Source organism: Alternaria alternata, assembly GCF_001642055.1.
Source record: "Alternaria alternata strain SRC1lrK2f unplaced genomic scaffold CC77scaffold_16, whole genome shotgun sequence".
Lineage (NCBI taxonomy): Eukaryota > Fungi > Ascomycota > Dothideomycetes > Pleosporales > Pleosporaceae > Alternaria > Alternaria alternata.
The window spans coordinates 745,048-760,537 of NW_017306205.1; the positions used below are offsets into that span (position 1 = coordinate 745,048).

At 52.5% G+C, this 15,490-nt stretch overlaps 6 protein-coding genes across 6 annotated transcripts; 4 read left to right on the top strand and 2 right to left on the bottom strand.

The window, feature by feature from the left end:
* Positions 1–825: 825 nt before the first annotated feature.
* CC77DRAFT_1010932 (hypothetical protein) lies at positions 826–3,734 on the top strand (the record flags this gene model as incomplete). The annotated part of the gene is made up of 4 exons (XM_018523678.1): positions 826–957; positions 1,150–2,156; positions 2,206–2,550; positions 2,603–3,734. The coding sequence occupies 4 exons, from the start codon at positions 826–828 to the stop codon at positions 3,732–3,734; spliced, it is 2,616 nt and encodes an 871-aa protein (XP_018383780.1).
* Positions 3,735–3,925: 191 nt separating this feature from the next.
* Positions 3,926–7,129, bottom strand: CC77DRAFT_1022570 (hypothetical protein). The gene is made up of 2 exons (XM_018525492.1): positions 6,432–7,129; positions 3,926–6,381 (listed from the first exon to the last, which is right to left on the bottom strand). Exons 1-2 carry the CDS (start codon positions 6,928–6,930, stop codon positions 4,352–4,354), a joined length of 2,529 nt encoding a protein of 842 aa, XP_018383781.1. The 5' UTR covers positions 6,931–7,129; the 3' UTR covers positions 3,926–4,351.
* Positions 7,130–7,307: 178 nt separating this feature from the next.
* On the bottom strand, positions 7,308–9,936 carry CC77DRAFT_229695 (Nulp1-pending protein-like protein). The gene is made up of 3 exons (XM_018530752.1): positions 8,916–9,936; positions 8,118–8,865; positions 7,308–8,015 (listed from the first exon to the last, which is right to left on the bottom strand). Exons 1-3 carry the CDS (start codon positions 9,793–9,795, stop codon positions 7,685–7,687), a joined length of 1,959 nt encoding a protein of 652 aa, XP_018383782.1. The 5' UTR covers positions 9,796–9,936; the 3' UTR covers positions 7,308–7,684.
* A 245-nt stretch (positions 9,937–10,181) lies between these two features.
* CC77DRAFT_940450 (protein serine/threonine phosphatase 2C) lies at positions 10,182–11,854 on the top strand (the record flags this gene model as incomplete). The annotated part of the gene is made up of 2 exons (XM_018534729.1): positions 10,182–10,669; positions 10,723–11,854. The coding sequence occupies 2 exons, from the start codon at positions 10,182–10,184 to the stop codon at positions 11,852–11,854; spliced, it is 1,620 nt and encodes a 539-aa protein (XP_018383783.1).
* Positions 11,855–12,298: 444 nt separating this feature from the next.
* On the top strand, positions 12,299–13,411 carry CC77DRAFT_229632 (hypothetical protein). Its single transcript, XM_018530750.1, has 2 exons — positions 12,299–12,483; positions 12,535–13,411. The coding sequence occupies exons 1-2, from the start codon at positions 12,404–12,406 to the stop codon at positions 13,016–13,018; spliced, it is 564 nt and encodes a 187-aa protein (XP_018383784.1). The 5' UTR covers positions 12,299–12,403; the 3' UTR covers positions 13,019–13,411.
* Positions 13,412–15,442, top strand: CC77DRAFT_229633 (PLC-like phosphodiesterase). The gene is made up of 2 exons (XM_018530751.1): positions 13,412–14,930; positions 14,995–15,442. The coding sequence occupies exons 1-2, from the start codon at positions 13,805–13,807 to the stop codon at positions 15,204–15,206; spliced, it is 1,338 nt and encodes a 445-aa protein (XP_018383785.1). The 5' UTR covers positions 13,412–13,804; the 3' UTR covers positions 15,207–15,442.
* The last annotated feature ends 48 nt before the right edge of the window (positions 15,443–15,490 follow it).

The following is a 15,490-nucleotide window of genomic DNA, read 5'->3' on the forward strand; positions in this document are numbered from 1 at the left end:
CCAAAAGCAAGAACCCTGGAGATCGGTCGCTAGCGCATGACATAGGACATACTCCGCCATGACAACCCCTCTTCATCCAGTTTATCTTCTTGCCCACAAGCAGCGCTTCTCAGGTGCCGCTCCCTCTTGTCTCGCCGACATCGAGATTGCGCACCAGGACATGTTCCTCCTTGAGCCTATGTGACGCGGCCGTGGCAGATCGATCCAGTGCTCGGTGCGCCATGCCGAAGCTAGTCGGTGATGCTCCTGGTGCTCCAGAAAAATCTGTCCTGTCGCAAGCTGATGCTGCGGTACCCGAAACAAGCTCCATTGGTTGAAGCGTCCCAAAGCGCGCCCTGACGTTTGTCGCATCTATCTCCGCAAAAGCCTTTCGCGTCCAGGCACGTCAGCTGATTCATGCCATTTCGGAACTTCGATTCGAAATTCCCATGTGTGGCACACCTGTGAACGCTTTTTTAACCCTTTACCGCCCACCGGCAACTGCAGAAGGCGTCTGAAACCCGATCTAGATCCTGCAACAGACCAATCGAGCCGCTTGGTCGTGGTCGCGCCTTGTCTTTTGGGGTGCCGCTTCTAGTCTTGCCACCCTGCCGAAAATCATCCATGTGCTTTTGTATCTTGCCGAGCACAAACTACGGCAGGCACGTTGGATGTCGCGACGGCCGCCAACGTCACAACTACCTAAACCGAACCCGCTGTTCTTCTGCTGCGACCGCGGTGGCTAACCCGTATTACTTTCCCACCCGGCCCAGAGGAATGGCATAACTAACACGTACGTCCTCGGAGCCTGCGCGGATTGTCCCTTCACTCCCCTTGTGATCAACAATGGCCCGCGGCGCTACTGCCACCTCTTTCAACAGGGACGATCAAGACAGCTCGCAGGCCCAGGATACCAAAGCCAGTAAGCGGCGTTGTGTACAGTCGGCCTGCGTGCCCTGCCGGAAACGCAAGTCCAAAGTGAGTATCATTCCTCTCGCTGCATGGCCCAATGCTACATGAAGCTCGTACGTGCGGCCTGATGCTGGACATTCGCCTCCGCGGACGACTCATTGCCTGCTGAATGCAATTTGCAATTCTTGTTTGGGCCACTCTTCGGGGAACTCTTCCGGCCCCTCGCGAATCGCCCTCTTGCTGACACCTCATTCACAGTGTGACGGCAGTACTCCCGTATGCGCAACTTGCACTGCCGTCTACAAGACTGAGTGCTACTACGATGCTGATAGCGAAAGTCGTCGTACTAAGGCAGCCCCCGCAACTACCAACAACACTGGCACCAAACGCGATGCCTCCCTTGTCGCCGCCTCCAGCTCCGAGAATGCGTCCAACGCCGAGTTCATCATCAATTCCCTGAGACGCCTGCCAGAAGAACACGTCCAGGAATTTCTCAATCATATTCGAAGAGACCCCAACCTCGACCTCGCTTCTTTGGCCGACCAATGGCGCAAAAACGTGTTGCTGACACAGAGTGAGCCCGTCGACGTCCAGAGTCTCGAGTCGGACTTGAGTGTGCTGCTTGGGAAGCCAGCTGTGACGTCCACCGGCCAAAGCAGACACTTTGGTCATTCTGCTAGCTTGGGCCTGGTCCCGGAGGATGAGAACTTCTCTGGTGGTCGGTTGCGTACCAATAGTGTGATGCCAGAACGTCAAGGTTCTACGTGGACCAACGTGACGGACGACTTGGCTTTCGTTGAGAAGCTACTTGATCTTTACTTCACCTGGAGTCACCCTTTCTATGTTCTCTTCAGCCGAGAGTGCTTTTACAAAGATTTCAGGGCAGGGCGCGACAAGTACTGCTGCTCCTTACTGGTCAACGCAATTTGCGCATACGCATGTCACCTTACAGACGATCCGGCGGGCCGCACCGATCCCGACAACTTCCGCACAGCTGGCGATCACTTCTTCGCTGAGGCCAGGCGACTATTATTCGACGATGAAACCCCGAGCCTTACGACGGTTCAGGCCCTCTGTATCATGTCCATGCGCGAGCCGAGTACGGGGAGGGAAAGCAACGGCTTTTCCTACATAGGAAGATGTCTTCGCATGTGTGTTGAGCTTGGTCTACATTTGAACTACGGAGCCAATGCTACCCTTGGCTTAACGCCGAGTGAAGTCGAAGTGAGAAAAGTCACCTTCTGGGGCTGCTTTACTGTGGATACGTAGGTCTTATTCTACCTACTTTGCATTGGCTAGGCTAACCTCACACAGGGTCTGGACAATCGTTACTGGTCGCATATCTCAACTTCCTCGAGCCGCTATAACTCTTGACAAGCCCATCCTGGAAGAGACATCCAACCTCCCTGAGGCTTTCCCCGCACCTTTACAAGTCGCAGCGGGTGGTGTCGTAACCACCCGCATGTTTCTCCAGGAGTTCACCTCACTCTCGGAGCTCGTCAATGACAACAACCACATGTTTTTTGCGCCAAAGGAGCGGCTTACAAGCAGTAAACTACTCGACTGTTACCACAAATACCAGGCGTGGTACCGAAGACTACCACCTTCTTTAGGTATAGAGGGCACGAAGGAACCCGAGCCCCACATCTTGGTACTACAGTACGTCCAAATAATCCATCGATGCTAGGACAAGAACTGACACTAGGTGTAGTATGCTGTACTGGACAATTATCGTCCATCTCTTTCGCCCGCTGCTCAAAGTCGACCTCATTCACTCTGACATACGCCCTCGCGACATCTGCATTAACGCAGCTAACAAAGTGTCTGAACTCGTCAGGATCTATCGACAGTTCTATAACTTCCGTCAGGCTCACCTGCTCATACCGCACACACTCCTCACCGTCTGCGTCGTGCATCTGCTCTATTCGAAAGATAACAGTATCTCTCGACAAAACCTTATTGAGGGCATGCAAGGTTTGGATGATCTTCACGAATGCCATTACTTTGGGGCGAGGAGCTTCCGGATCATATACACCTTGGCGAAAACGTGGAAATTACCTTTCCCAGAGGAGCTTAGCAATTCTGTCTTGATACCAACAAGTGACCCTAACAAGCCCAAAGGCCAAATCAGTCCTCCGGCTGACCCTCTCTTGGTACCGCCCAATACAACGACGATCACCGGTAACCGGATAGGGCCTGGTCGCCTCCATCCACCTATCGCTCAAAGAAGGGAGAGCTTGTCAATGTTTGCCCCTCAACCCCGGTTACAGCTGGCTACACACCCTGCCAATCCGAGACCAAGTAGTGTGGTGTCCAGCCAACACCATCTGTCCCCTGTTGTCGGACATACACCTTTACAGAGTAATTACAACACAGGGATCCCCATGTCGACATACCAGTACTCACAACCCATGTCCTCCGCATCTAGCATGTCTACCACAATGACATCGCCCGCCACAGAACCTGCAGAATCCATGTTTTGGAACCCAATTCCCGGTGTGCCAGGTCCAATCGTACCGCGCCACAACTACCAACAAATAAGTCCTATGGGTCTGGAAAGCGTACTCCACAACACTGATATGAGTGATCGTCTTGGTCGCGATGGTTTCAAAATCAGCGAGGATTGGCGATCGAGTCATATTGATGGCTTCGCTACCGGTGTATACGGCAATCCACACAGCCAGGGAGGCCCTGGGTATGCACATCGAGGAAGCTATGCGCAACAAACGGATAACGTCAGTTACTCACAAGACACGCACGAAGGGCACCATCATCACACACAAGAAGAATATGATCCAACATGGTGGCAGAATACGAATGGAAACCAGGGACCGATGAGCTGACAACTGCACGGTATGAAGCATAGAGATTGGAGTGTGGCCTTCTTCGGGCAGCAGCTGGTTCGGTGAGCTCTGCAAAGGGGTGACTCCCGCGTAGAAATGTTCACAGCATAGAAAGTGTATCCAGGCATCGTTCAGTGGAGGTATGGCGCACAGCCGCTGGACTATACGCATGTTAATTTTACATGGAAGGTTTAATTCTGGTGGCTACGAGCTGTTATAGACATGGTCATATTCAACATACAAACAACCACTACCAGACAACTCACAATCTGGCTTCCACGAGGCTGTTTTCGACTTTCAAACCCTAACAGAGCACCTGTGTGCGCACTTCAGTATGATTATAGTTCCATCGTGATGCTTCCCCCCGACAAATCGAAAAGCCGGACTGATTACGCAGCTGTAACAGTAGAAGCGGGAGTGACAAGGTGTGTATCAGATTTATCGTGATTACATGTATAGATATGCAGGAAAGATAGGTATAGGTGATGAGAGATGTCGAGGGTATAAACATGTGTAAGAAAGAGAAACAATAAGGAGTCCAGTTGAGTAATACAGTGTGAAGCACGCCAGCAACATGTAATCAACACAACACGCCGCCTAAAATAACCGTAGAGCACTCAAACACCTTTCTGCTTTCCAGCTTGAACAAGAACACTAGCAGTACCAGCACGCTCCTCATACAACCGCCTCAGATCTTCAACCGATTGCTTTTTCAGATCCATTTTCTTAGGCTTCAGTGTTCTGCCTCTTGCAGCCCCATCTTCAGCTTCCGCACCACCCTTGTTTTGGTCTTTGGCAAAATTCTCGAAGCTGGGCATGCGCTGCATAAGGCTTGGGCTCGGAGTGCGTAGACGGGGCGGCGCGGCCGGAACGGGAAGGGTGCTTGCCTTTGTGGGCACGCTTATAATAGGAACTTGAGGGGTTACCGGGTAAACAGGTCGAGCGAGTGAGTTGATGCTAGGACTGCGGTTCATTTTTGTTGCAGAGAAGTGGATGCTTGGGCGGCGAAAAGCAGATTCTGTCGCTGGTGCCGAAACTGCGCTTTGCGGAGAGGTCATTTGAGGCGATGCTACACCTTCGCTTGATGCGTATGTGGATGACGGACCTCGCTTTACGGCAGAGTTGCTGTAGTAATTACCTGTAAGCCCAGGAAGCGCCATGCCGCCCATGGGTTGTCTATGAGCTTCATCCTGCGCGACGACGGCCTTGGAGACATTGTCAATCTGCGTCGAAGTCAGGGTTTTCCTTTTAGGAATGTTGAGTCTAGGCGCAACAGTAGCAGTAGTAGAAACGTGGGGAAATGAAGCGTCTTCTTGTGCGCCAATAGATGCTGACATGGGAAGGACTGGAACTGGATTACTCGTACCAGACTTCTTCTCATCCGACTGTCCATTCCATCGTGGTGGTACCTTGGGGGGCTGACCGATGCGATTGTCGTCATTTCGAGGTGGAGCAAAGCCATCAGTGGTCGCAGCGTAGGTCACAGGTGATTCGGCGACGTTTTCAGGGGCATCTGATATGACAGTAGAGTAGCGAGGAGGCACTGAAAGGGGCGGTGCAGGTTTCCGCTGAACAGAATCGGCAGAGGATTTTGCTGACGGTGCGCGAGACCGTGGTGGTAATGGAGGCGGCAATTCCTCACTCTGTGTCTGTTGTGGCTCGTGATAGGTAGGTAACTTTTCGTTGTCAAGTAGCGTTATACCACTCATCTGATCTTCCAGCGAGCCTTTGCTATCTGCAGAATCTCGCTTCGCATCTGCAGGATCTTCCCAATCGTTCTCGTCTCCAGGTAGCTTGAGCTCTTGGTAGAAAGCTTCCTCAGTCTGCCCACATGCTTCTCTTAGCCCTTCAGTCCACATGTCAATTGCTTGCGTAAAGATTCTCCTAATTATGGAAGACATCTTAGCGTCTTCTAGCTGATCGGGACCACACAGCAATCCTGGTGCGAAACAAACAGCCAAGTTTTCGGCCGTCATTTTGTTTTCCTCTTCACGTGCGGCTATGGCACTCAAGAGAGGCAGGAGATGCCTACATAGGATCTCGCGGGATATGCCAGGTAACAAAGACCACTCTGAGGTTGGCGAAAATAGATCTGTGAGCTTTTCGAGTTCAAGGATTTCTTGGCTATCCCCATAGAGTCGCTTAAGATCTCGATACGAGTCTGTTGGGAAGATGGGCTGGCGCAGAGATGCGTACCATGCTTTGATCATAGCTGCTGCCATAAAGACCGAGTATGCGTCGGTTGGGACCACCTCAGCTAGTATCTCATCTTGGTGTTCTGCATGTGGATATGGCGGCAGGGGAAGTGTTGCGTCGTTGTCCTTCCAGATGATGTATTTCTGGCCCCTATCATATGCCTCCTTCAACGCGTCGCGCAGCCTCGAGTGTGGGGGTACACGGAAGAGACCCTCGGAAGTGATGTTCTGCTCCATGAGCACGAAGCTTGTTGTTTCTCGCAAGACGCGGGGAAAGCGTGTCTTGCCATTAGTGGCTGTAGGGAAGGGAGTGCGGGCACCGAATGCTCGCTTCCCACTGCCATTGAAGGCAGAAATGTGCTCTGACACTCGGCGGTCGGCAAGATAGGTCGAAGGAGGAATCAAGAGGTTTTGGATCTGGATTTCGTGGGCAAGCTGAGTCAAGTTGGATACTGGAAGGAGTCAGCATTGGTGCGCGCTAGGGGGACATGTAGATACGTACGATGGTAGATCTTTCTCCTGAACTTGGGGCTGACAATGGTAGAGAAGATCTCGGTCAGTATCCTCACCCAAGCTTTCTCGTGCACAATGTATAGTCTTTGTAGCCTCTTTCGCATGGCCCTGGACAGAACATGGTACGCCTGTAGAAACCAGCCCCAGCCAGGCCGGTGCTTCTTGCTAGTCACGGAGCCATCGCCATCTCCTGCAAAGAAGACGACCTCGTACTCGAACCCCTTGAGTAACTCGTCTTCTTCCGGCAGACGCGCAAGAACATAAGGCAACAGGGAGTCGTAGTCTGCTTCGTGCGAGTCTGGGAGAGCGGCGGCGTTGAGGATGAAGACGGGCCTTCCCTCGTGCGAAGGAAGCGGCGAGCGGTAGAGGACGGAAGCCGCGATTTTGGCCAGGTCGGGGGAGTAGTTGGAACTATGCTGTGGTGGGGGTACTGCTGAGAGCGAGGAGCTGCGCAGCCGACTGGCGATGTGAGCACGCACGCCGCTCATGGCGCCGAACTATGGTGGTGGGGAGCTTCAGTCAGGGTTGCGGTTGACGGGGGACGAGAATCGAGGGCGAATCGAGTATATGAGCACGTGTGCAGAGAATACCTAGGTATTTGGAAGAGTTGGCCGAGGGCCTGAGGCGGTGCGGCGGTGCGGCTTATGCGGAGATGCACCGCTCGAACTATAAACAATCCTTTGGTACGTCACATTCACGAGCGGCAACAGGGTCTCAACTTTCTTAGCGCAGTCGAGCACGGACGTGGCTGGCTCTGATTTGGCTCTACTACTCTAGAGTCCCATGTGTTTCAGATGCCGCGTCGCCTCTACGAAGAAGCTAGCTGTCTTCCAGCTGGTACCTTTCATATGCACTGAAGGTACGCGCGCCAACTTCTGTATAGAGGCAAACAGGATAACGCCGACTGTATACTTTTAGCCTACATTATAATTAGCTACAGCCCGACAAAACAAACTATCTCTATCGTAAGATGCTGCTCAGCAATCCAAGGCCCAAGCATTGCTGGCGTGGGGCCAGATTTGGGATTCGCCCTGCAGAAGACGCGCGGGGGGCTGCACATGTAATATCACGCATTACGGTCAAGACAAGATACCCATGACTGAATAGTACTGGGCATCATTTTTCGCCTGGGCGGCAAACTCTACTTCCAAGTATCGATAATCATTCCATGACATGACACGCGTTTGCTGTGAGGCGCTCCCGCTGATCAAGTCGCACATTGCGCAGCATGGCCCCCCAGCGCTACTCATCCGTCTCCGAGCCTGTGCCATCGCCTGCACCCTCAGCAGCCTGTCCATCGAATACTAACTGCACGCCTTCTTCTTGCAACCTCCTTCGTAACATCTGGAAGCGGTGTGTTCTCTCGCCAAACTCTTCCATACTGCTGTTCGCTTCCTCCAGCACCCGTGCTAACCCTTCCTGCTCCAGACCTGGCTGCACCAACCTGTCTATTCCTATGCTTTGGAAATATATTTGGAATTGTTCGAGTTCGGCTAGTAGCTCTTCTCGCACCGCAGGATCGCGGGGGCGCCCTGAGAGTGCTCCAGCTACAGAAGCATCGTAGGATTCTATGCTGTCATCAGGAGGCAGTGGGTCAGATACTGATGTGAACTTGGCCTTGACTTTGGGATCGAGAAGAGCCATGAGCGGTTGGTTATCCGAAAGAATGACATGCCTGCCAAGGTCCGTCTCTGGCATTTGCGCAAGCCAGTATGGGTCCTCCCCAGCTCCCAGCTCTTCTTCGAAAGAGTAGCAGATTTCCACAAGCAAAGTCGTTCCTTCGGTGTTGTTCCACAAGTCCTTCGCCTTGGGTACATAAAGCTGGCATAATAGTTCTTGGTACTCGCCGTTTGGTTCTTTTCCCCATACAGGTTTTGGTATTGGGGAAATGTCCAACTCTTTGCACAGGCGCGCCGCTAGCCATGGGTACTCTTTTACTGCGTTACGCAACGTCGAGCGTGCTTTTTGTGGCTGCTTGACACGATCGTGAGCAAGCGCAACACTGAAGGCGAGGTTTGGCGGAACCTTCCACTCTCGCTGTAGATAGTCTGATTCTACCAGGTCAATCAGGGCTCCCGGTTCTCGCCCCCTTAGGGCTAATTGGTCTATAAGTAACCGAAGACAATAAGGATCGTGTTCAGGGTCCATGGCAAGTAGCATCTTAGCCCACTCGAACGACGTGCGCCATGTCGCGCGAACACCCAGTGTGGCTATGTAGCGCCATACAGCAAGCCAAAATTCGCGGTTTTCCGGACGGCGAAAGTCCATACGGGCTTTGCCGGACGCCAGGTTTGCAGAGAAGGTGGAATGCACAGAGCGTCCAAAAGTGAAAAGGGCGCGCTCTAACATGTCGGACGCAGCAGCAGCCTCTCTTTGTTGCTTTGCAATTTCGGATACCTGGAGCAGAGTGGAAATGTGGAAGGCTAAGGACAGATTTAGTATTTTGACTTGAATAAAACACAAGGGGACTTACGGTTGTGATGCAGGAGTTGGATCATACGCTCAGAGTCCATGCTTGCAACGCAAATCTGGAACTGTCGCTGGACATCCTGATACGTTTTGTTGTGAACAAACCTGTACTCGACTGTGCCATCTGGTCGCTTCTCAACAATCTCCATGCCGAGACCACCAGAGGTAGCCCGTGGCCACTCCTCTTTGCCTTGAATAAAAATGTTTCGTCGAAGTCCCAAAGATGCAAGGTTGCGATTGCCAGGGGCGTTACGCCCTGCGATTGCAGCGGCGATGCCACCTTGCTGACCACGTTGTCGAGGCCGCGCCTCATCTTCGGCACTTTGCACTGCTGCTCGACCAAAGAGCCTCTTCATCTCGTTGGCGGCATGAAGATGTTGTGTGTCCACACTGAGCACGGAAAAGAGCTGTTTTTTCTCTTCACTAATAGTGTCCTGCTGATCGGACCCAGTCTCCGTCCGACCGTTCATGGCCATATTAAGAGCAAGCAATGCCTCATCGATCTCATCGAGATCTGACTTCTTGGCTGAAGCAGCAGTCTTGTCGGCATCTGTAGCCTTGCCTTTAGCTTTTGCCTTCTTTTTTTTCTTCTTGCTCTTCTTTGAGGGCTTTGATGCAGGCATAGACTCGGCCTCGGCCTGTCCATCAGAATCTCCAACCTTGGGTTTGACGTCCTGGTCTGCGTCTTCTTGTTCCTCCTCATCTTCTTCTTCATCTTCTTCACCACCATCGCCTAGCATCGCGAACAAGCTGGGTTTCGCCGTTGTCTTGGGCGCCACGTCAGGCTCCGACTCGTCCTCGTCTTGGTCATCTTGAGCAAGTTTTTCCTGTATCTGCTTCTCTTCAAGTTCTCGCTGCGCCCGGCGCAACGCTCGCGAAGACATTTTGTTGCCTCGAAAATTATGTGGTTGCGGTAACGTGATGACGTCGTAGTGGTGGTTTGGAATGTTAGCCGCAGGCGCAATCGGCTTTGTACGAACAGGGGATAATTGGCCCCGCTTAGGCGCTTGGATGTAGCGTTCTCCCGAACTGCACCATGATTTCACTGCTGTAGTCCATCGTGCTGGCCTACCTCACTTCAACGATCCTTCACTCCACCTGCCAGATGCGGGCTGCCTTTCAAGTGCTTCGCTCTGCGCGCCGCCCGTGCCTGCGCAAGCTTGCCCGCAGTCGTGTCGGCGTCTTCGCGCCGAGCAATGGCCTAGGCTTCCGGGCTCATCATCACCATCACTACCGCCAGCGCACCTCCCCCAACGTCCTTACCTCGTCCATGCAGTTACGTGCCCTCACAGGTGCGTTAGTGGCTGCCGCCTTCGCCTCGGGTGCCTTCTATGCTTACAGCGACAAATCCTCGACAGGACATTCGCATTCACCCGCCGATCAAGCGAGGAACCTGACCAACGCCGCGAGTAGCGAGCCTACACGAAAGGCTCTGGTCGTCGGCCCCGGTGAACTTTATACGGGAACAATCACCGGCACTGGCCCAATCTCAAAAGAGACGGATGACTACGGTAGAAAGGTGCTGGAGATGCTGGACCCCGACCAAGCTACTGCCAAGTTGAGGAAAAACGAGGAGTCGTGGCTTGTAGGGAGGGGACAGGGAGTTGTGCGATACGACGTGGTGCAGATCCCCAGCAACTCTCCGATCGAAGATGACCATGCCGAGAAGATTATCGAGGTACCATCAAATCTGGCAGCTACCGACAATGGCGCTCCCGCCAGCGACTGGATGTTCTGGGGTGTTTTCGACGGACACAGGTAGGCTTGCCCTATATCAAGGTTACGCGTCATTTCAATGCTAATGTCCACAGTGGCTGGGTTACTTCAGCCAAACTCCGTCAAACGCTCATTTCCTATGTCGCACGCGAGCTCAACACGACCTACAAGTCCGCCGTCGAGGACCCTGCACTCCACTTCCCGAGCTCCGATGCTATTGACAAAGCCATCAAGACGGGCTTCATCAAGCTAGACAACGAGATCGTACACGAATCTGTCAAAAAGGTTCGGAAGGCTCAGTCAAAGATCGCTGCTGCCGAGCTGCTTGCCCCCGCCTTGTCCGGTTCTTGTGCACTTTTATCCTTCTACGATAGCCAGTCAAAACTGCTGCGAGTTGCCTGCACGGGTGACTCGCGCGCTATCCTAGGTCGACGAGGCCCAAATGGCAAGTGGACAGTGACACCTCTGTCTGAAGACCAAACTGGCGGCACCACAAGCGAGGCAGAGCGATTACGCCGAGAACACCCAGGTGAGCCCAATGTGGTACGTAACGGTCGCATCCTAGGTGGGCTGGAGCCATCCCGTGCTTTTGGCGACGCCTCCTACAAGTGGTCGCTCGAGACGAATGCAGAGCTCAAGAAGTCCTACTTTTCACGGTCACCGTCAACGCTACTCAAAACTCCCCCATATGTCACTGCTGAGCCTGTTATTACCACAACCAAAGTAGAGCCTGAAAAAGGCGACTTTGTGGTCATGGCTACTGACGGTTTGTGGGAAATGCTTACCAACGAAGAGGTCGTTGGCCTAGTTGGGCAATGGCTCGATGCTCAGGGCAACCCGAGCAGTCAAGGTTCACAGGCTCAGTCCTGGCTCAAAAGTTGGTGGTCAACACAAAAGCAACTGCCTGTCGAGCAAAAGCCAGGTGAGAAAGGGGAGGGGCAGCGTGCACCAATCCGCCAGCAGCAGTGGGGTACCAAGACCAGCCTGAACGAGCGTTTCGTAGTCGAAGACAAGAATGCAGCAACTCATCTTGTTCGAAACGCACTTGGCGGAAAGGACCAAGATCAGCTGAGTGCACTGCTCACTCTTCCAAGTCCCTTTTCTCGACGATACAGAGATGATTTGACAGTTGAAGTCATCTTCTTTGGAGAGGGTACAGGCACTGGCAACGTTACCCGGAATCAGGAAGCGAGCGCCGCAGAAGCTGAGGCCAAGGCAAAGCTATAAAGCGACATCTCGTTTCTAAATCTGAAGATATATGTAGTGATATCCTTGAGCGAGCTGACATGCGGCTCACGGCGTTTGTGGGCTCTTTCGAGTATGGCGTTTGGTAAGAGCATGACGCGCCCAGCGAATCTCTTTTTGAGTTACACCGTAGCATAGCATCGCTTTCGAATCCTGAACTGTAGTGAACCAGGTTCTCGACCTGTTTAATTCACCTCTCTGGGTGCACATGATTATTTCTCTGTTGCGTTTGGCTCTTTCTACACGCGCAGATGATGCCATCTCTGTGTGCATTCGAATCTTCGTGCGTATGATTATATACCCGCGTGAATCCGATTCCATCACGACGTGCTCGTGTGTCCATTACTCCTTTCTGGTTAGATTCCGCAACCTCCGCATGATGTCATGGTTGCGACTGGAAGCATCATGAACCGCCCACAATACTGCAAAACTTGGTTAAAGCTCTGGTAATTTAGTACTCCACAGCCATTTTACACTTGTCGTACTTTGCTGTCCGAATTTCCAACTTCTTCATTTATCTGAATAAACATAATGGCCGAATCACTAGCAGCATTCCGTGACCGCAGGTCGAAGGATCTCCGCCAGCTTGCAGAAGAACATCTGCAACATGAGTAAGCAGCTTCATACTGCCGCCTAGGACAGCAATGTCTAACCGAGAACAGCCTCAACCAACAAGATCGCGACATACTTCAGAAAGCGGGCGGCAAGGTTTCGACGCACACTGGTTTCGCATCAGCAGTCGGGCTAGGTCTAGGACTCTATACGGCATTCCGACTACGAGCTATGCGCCTTGCATACTTCAGAGCTTTCCGAGCCATGGAGAAGCCGGTAGAAGTGCGCTTCGCAGATGGTCGTACTGAGCCTATCCCAGACATCACAGCGAAAATATCTGGGCCTTCACGCTGGGGCGATGCTGCGACCTACTTCCTCTTTTCCGTTGGCGGCCTCTTCCTTGGTGGTGAACTGGGTCTGTTGACGGGTACAGCCAGCGCAGCGAGAACGGTTACCAAGGACCCGGCGAGTAGGGAGAGGATTGAGAAGGCGTTTAAGAATTACCGAATTGATGTGCTACAGAGAGAGATTGAGCAGCTGAAGGGCAAGAGTAAATTCGAGGAGTTCTTTAGTAGTGGGCCGTCTAGTGCGTAGGTCGTCAAGCCTACGGCCTGAGCTGTAGTATCTGGGAAGCTGCATTTCACGTACGTGTATATATAGTTTTGTTCAGGCGGCATACTTGCCCATCTTTATGTCTGACAAGCCCTTAGCAGCATACAACTGACATATGACTGCAGCAACCACTAACGTAATTTTTCCCACTATCCAAGTGAACCAAACCATTCAGAATCATGGATGTATACCCTGTATGCATGCGCATCGATATCGATGCTGCTACGTTTTTGACGTGCATGCCATTCTTGTAGCCATCGCAGCCTCGTCGTTCCAGACTCGCGCACATGACGTGTCGCGCTAAAATGGTGGCGCGGCTGTTGCAGATCGTTGGATGAGAGACAAGACCCGCGTGGCTCGCAACCTTAAAACAGAGCTTTACGTCATAGCATATTGCCTAACTAGGGAGTCCCGGGTGGTCCGTTCGGGGGGGCTTGGAAAACAATCGTCGTCTGGAATTTCTCAACAGCAGCAGCTTCTTTGCAGCAGGTATCGTTTCTTTAACTGCGTATTTCTCCGCATCCTCTCGCTCTCGACGCCGTTTGTGCCCATTGTACGACGTTGTACCCAGCGTACTCATTTACCCCGTACTCGGATCGAACGGCACTGCATAGCAACCAGACCCGCTGGAACTTCCACTGCATACACCTGGACGTCTGTACAGCTCTCGCTATCACTCGAGAAGGATTGACATAGCCGATATCTGTTCCCACCTGTGAGCCTATAATCTGGTCGCGAATTTAAACAACAACCACCCCTGTGGCGATCATGAAGGGGGCGATACTTTCCGTGGTGTGGCTTGCGGGCCTCACTGCAGCCCAGAGTAGCTCGGCCTCGGTGACTCCATCAGTCATCACCTTATCTGGATCGCAGCGGAGTCTGACGGGCGATGATGCGGCTCCCAACCCAACCGTTCCTTCGGATTTCGAGGGCAGCACATTTGCGACCATAACCTCGCCTGCGTCTTCTGGACCGTCTGGTAGCACTTTCTCGGCCAATGGCACGGCCTCACTTACAAGCACTCAAGACCCCGTTACAAACATCGGAGGAGGGAACAGGACATTGACACCGACTGGCACTGGGACAGCTCCGGCGCTGCCATCAAACACACAGCCGTGTAATAACTATCTGGAGTTTTGCAACCGCAAGTACTCCAATATCACCGAAGTAGCTGCGCACAATTCGCCCTACACGCGACAGAATAACATTGCGCGCAACCAAGAGTATGGCGTGACACAACAACTGAACGACGGTATCCGCATGCTGCAGGGCTCAGCCCACTACGTCAATGGCACGCTCTACTATTGCCATTCGTCTTGCGACCTGCTCAACGCTGGTACTGTGGAAGACTACCTTCGTGAAGTCACCGCATGGGTAGAAGCACACCCCTTCGACGTCATCACGATTCTCTTCGGCAACTCCAACTGGGACGAAACAACCGACGATGGCAAGCCACTCGTCACATCCTCCAACTTCGCTGATCCGATCGAGAAGTCTGGCCTGATCGAATACGTCTACCAGCCACCAAAGACCGCCATGGAACTCGATGACTGGCCAACGCTCGGCGAACTTATCCTTCACAACAACCGTGTCATTACATTCATCGACTACAACTTCGATACTGATGCGGTTCCATACATGCTATGGGAGTTTTACAATATGTGGGAAACACCCTTCTCTCCCACCGACCCCGATTTCCCATGTACGCTTGGCAGGCCCGAAGGGATGGCTGAGGAGAAGATGAGAGATATCATGTACATGGCAAACCACAACTTGAATGCCGAGATTTCATTTGCTGGATTGAACCTTCTGGTACCTAATGTAGCCCAGATCAACCAGACCAACGGTCTGGAAGGAGAGGGCAGCCTGGGTGCTATGACCAACACTTGCACTAGTGCGTATTCCCACACTTCCAGCTCAGTTTCTCCTCTTGCAACTTGCTAACACGTCTCTCGCAGCTAACTGGGACCGCCCACCGAACTTCCTCCTCGTCGACTTCTATAACCAAGGGCCTATCAACGGTTCCGTCTTCGAAGTTGCTGCCCGTGCAAACAACGTTACGTATGACCGTGAGTGCTGCGGTACTACATCTGTCGCCAATGTGTTACTGCGACCTAGTGCTACTTACTTTGGCTTCGTGGTTGCGATTGCTGCCGCATTGGTCCTATGACCTCCTTCGACGGTTGAAGTCGTCTAATTGGGTAATTGATCGCTAGTTGGAAGCATGGGTTCCGAGGTACATAAGCATGGGTCAGGCGTTTACCGGTCGAGATAGTTTGTGTTCTTCTTGTATCATGATAGCGATTGTAAGCGATTTTGTGTAGGCCCAGCATGTATTCAACTTTCACGTCGTTTTCATACCCATCACCTTTGTCTCCCTTTTTTGTATCATCGCAGTATGGACCCTAGAGAGTAGTGGCCAACTCGGTTACTCACTGCTGAATAGAGATAAAG